A 3,870-nucleotide genomic window follows, 5' to 3' on the forward strand; every position below is an offset into this window, starting at 1 on the left:
CCAGAGATTTCCACAAGGCTATGCAGTGGCAGTGGCGTATGAACTGAATTTTCTTTAACTAAATTTCATTAATTTCCACATATTGGCATATTTTTTGTTGTTACTTGCATTGCATTTTACTTTAAAGCTCTCTTTAAAATGTCAAAATATATTTTCGTTTATTGGGCTGGGCAGTTATTTTGATTTACAGGCGAAAAATAAACATAAACAAATGATTAAATGATATGGCGGGGTGCAGTATGTATTTATTTATATGTACTATGTGTCAGTGTGTGTGTGTGTTTGTGTCAATATAGAAATATGTACATATATGGAATGGCGTCTGGCTATGGCTGCGTCTGCGTCTGCCCCTGTTCTGCGCTGACTCTCACTTTGCTTACAAATACAATATTTACTTTGTAAATATTATTTGAATATTTTCATATGTGCATGTGCAGCACTTTTTTTTCTGGGGGCTTATTGGCGTTGAAAATTGAATTAAAATGTGGTCGAAATGGTGAAAGCAACGCCCAAAAAATTGTGCCAGCCGAGAACCGCAGGGCGTATGAGTGATTTTAGGAGCAATTGCAGCAGCAGCCAGTCAGCAGGCACCAGCAACCAGCCACTTGCAGCTTGCCACACAATACAATTTTCCTCATGCTTTGAGCTCTATTAGATGTCCCACTCCTGGGAGGGGGCGTAAGAGGGGGGGGATACAAATTAATTATATGCGCCGGAAGGTGGACAAAGGATAAGGCACAATGGACAACGGACAATGGACCAGGATAAAGCGCATTGCACATGGAATTTTATGGCTTTTAGATTTAATTAAAATTCACTCAACTTTGTACGCATCTTCCACGACGCAATCTCTCCATCTGCGTGCATATCTAATTTTGTAGGGGTCTGAACATCTGCAGGGGAATGGATTTCTTTTACTGGCGGCGGTCTACCAGTAGAGCAGCAGCAAGTAGAAGGTCCCCAGGCTGAGGAGCACCAGGAGCAACACTATTAGCACAGCCAGGCTCCAGGTCTAGGGATTCGGAGAAGGTGGAGGTGCAGTTGCAGTTGCAGTTGGTTGATGCAGAACAGAGGTAACCATCCACTTACGCCCTTCCAGTTGCGGCCCACATGCTCCTCCAGTATGCGCCGACAGAGCGGACAGCGCTCGGCCACCCAACTGCGCGCCTCGCGGTATATCTCCAGGCAGCCCCTGCAGAAGGAGTGACTGCAGCGCAGCTTGACCGGGTTCTGTATCTGATCCAGGCAGAAGGCACACACCTCACCCTCCCCAGCTCCAGCCCCATCCGCAGCTGCCACCGCCTCCTGTTGTCCGCTGTCCATGCTGATGGGGAATGCCGCTGTTCCTGCCGCTGCTGCTGCTCCTCTCTTCATCTGTTTAAATGTAAATGTCTGTCTGTGTAGGTGTATTAATGTTAGTCTTCTTGGGTTTAGTTTCTGTTGTTTAGATACTACAAATTTAGATACTCCTTTGACACGAAAGCCAGAGAACATGAGCAGCAGCCGAAGCGGCAGCAGGGGCTGATGGAAACTCCGTTTTAATTAAAATTCGCCGCTATAAATCTGACCGGAAATTACCTTGAGCCGTGAGCGGGAGTACTCCGCCGCCTCCACCTTCATCGCGGCCCAATAAAATTTAATTACATCATTGCTGCCGCAACTCAAGCGGCAAGGCATCGAATGCAATTAGTAGTAGCCTTGTACAACTCAATTAGACGCGGGGCAAGGAGTCAGTCAGCCAGCCAGCCAGCGCCAGCCAGCCAGTCGGAAGGATGTGGCTTGGAGGCCAAGTAATTCGCCATGTGTCGCCGTGCAAGTCCTTGGCGCGACAGGACAACGCTTTGCACTTTGAGGCAAACGACCGCAGAGCAGACGACAAAAATCGAACTTAGCAACTACTTTGGCCACATCAAGGAGCTGCTGCTACAAGCGGCGAAGACAACGATTACTCCAACAAGGTTTTTAATTAAGTTCAAACTGCACGCAGACAGGCAGGCAGTGAGGCAGTCAGGCATTAAAAGTCACATCTCATCCGATGCCCCACATCCCTCCAGTCACATCCCAGCCCATCAAAGTCCGTCTAACAAGCAGCTGACAAATTGAATCACTTACTGCAGCTGCTGCCGCTTCTTTTACTAAGTTTTCTGCTTTGTAATTTACCATCTACAATCTGCAGTGACACACACACACACACACATTATTAACGCCCTCAATCCGTGTTGGCCAATTACATCACCATATAAAACGAATAGCCCTCCTGTCTCACGCTCTCTCTCGCTCCTTTCCATCTTCCTCTGCTGTGCTTTTGCATCATCAAGTTGATTAAAAAGTTAGCAATTGCATGACCATCTGCAGACCCATCATCAGACCCCCCCAGCCCTTCCCATTCCTTCCCATTCCTGCATTGAATTCAACTTGACTTGATTGTTTATTGTTTGGCATGCAGAAATTGTTTGTGATTGTTGCTGCTTGCTGGGGGTGGGATGGGGTGCGGAGGGGAGGAGAGGGAAGCAGAGGGTAAAGTTTCGCCTGCTTTTGGCAATTTGTTAAATTCTCAACTTGAATTAATTTGCCAGAGTTTCTTTAATTATGTGTATAGTTGCGAGACTCTCGCCGGCAAGTTCTCGAGGAACTTTTCTCGAGCCCTGAACTGTTCTACTTCCACCACTGGCAGGTGCTCGATTCTCCATACTGCCTGGCAGACTGCTGTCCGAAGCCCAAAGACAAACCAACTGAAAGCTGAACAAGTTGACTTAATCGGAGCAGGAGCAGGAGCGGTGCAGCAGCCCAGAGAGCTGAAGTTTCTCAGCAGATTCCTTCTGTTATTTGTTGAAAGAATTAAAAAGGAATCAGGAAAAGGTTGATTATCCCGAAATAAGTGATTGAATGGCGTCCGTCTCTGTCAGTTGCCTGGCTTGGGGCACCCCTAAAGGAATCATCGCTATAAATTACGAGCAGATTATTCGGTTTCAAATCCCTTGGGCATAGATGAGGAGTTAAATTATGCAACATTATTTCCGCGATTCGGATTAAAAATGTTGCTAAATTATTCGCTAATCATCCCCCTGCTCCTCCACCACCAACAAGTTGTCTCCAGTGCATGCCACTGCTTCCGGTTTCCGGTTTTCCGACTGCGCTAATGAGCTTTCCCACCGGACACGGACCACGCCACGAATCTCAGCTCATTTATGCTAAGCTTTCAGTGGTTTTAGACCACAAAACAGCAACAATGGACAACTGGATCTGTATCATGGGTGGCCTGGCTAATGGGCCAACGTGACACCAAATGAATCATGGAAGCGAGTTTCAGGCTAAAACTGAAAACTGGCACAAGAGCAGAAGCAGAAGCACAGCCCTCCGTTAGTGGGTTAATATTTCACTGCAGCTGAAGGTGCAGCAGGAGCAGCAAAGGAGGAGAGCAGCAAAGGAGCAACGAAGCAAACGGAAACGGATGTTGCCCGGCCAGTTATTCTGCCCGAAGGCGAATTCTCCGAACAGACAAAGCACTCGTAATGCATTTCCATTCCTTGCAGGCGCCTAATTTAATGAGGTGCTCAATTTCTGTATTTCTAGTTGTGTTGCTCTTGCTGCCACCAGCCACCAGCCACCAGCCTCAGCTGCAGCTCCTTCACTCTGCTTATTTAGCAATTAGTTGAAGTTTTCCCTGGCTTTGCATACTCCCCCTCTCCCCACCCCTTTGGGGTACATCCCCAACTAAATGTAGGACTAATTAGCAGAAAAGTCTACTAAATTGAAATGAATTATGAAAATTGCATCTGCAGCTGCGTCTCAGGTGAACAGAAGGTAGACAGGGCAAGTTTTAGAAGAAGATGCCGCACTCGGTTACACTCAGCTCAAGCCCCCCCCCAC

The 3,870-nt window shown here is 47.3% G+C and overlaps 1 protein-coding gene across 1 annotated transcript; it reads right to left on the minus strand.

The window, feature by feature from the left end:
• Positions 1-326: 326 nt before the first annotated feature.
• Positions 327-1,483, minus strand: LOC111078298 (E3 ubiquitin-protein ligase RNF125). Its single transcript, XM_022372904.2, has 2 exons — positions 1,090-1,483; positions 327-1,012 (listed from the first exon to the last, which is right to left on the minus strand). The coding sequence occupies exons 1-2, from the start codon at positions 1,372-1,374 to the stop codon at positions 929-931; spliced, it is 369 nt and encodes a 122-aa protein (XP_022228596.2). The 5' UTR covers positions 1,375-1,483; the 3' UTR covers positions 327-928.
• Between the last annotated feature and the right edge of the window lie 2,387 nt (positions 1,484-3,870).

The sequence above is a fragment of the Drosophila obscura genome, unplaced genomic scaffold (assembly GCF_018151105.1).
Source record: "Drosophila obscura isolate BZ-5 IFL unplaced genomic scaffold, ASM1815110v1 contig_25, whole genome shotgun sequence".
Taxonomy (NCBI): Eukaryota; Metazoa; Arthropoda; class Insecta; order Diptera; family Drosophilidae; genus Drosophila; species Drosophila obscura.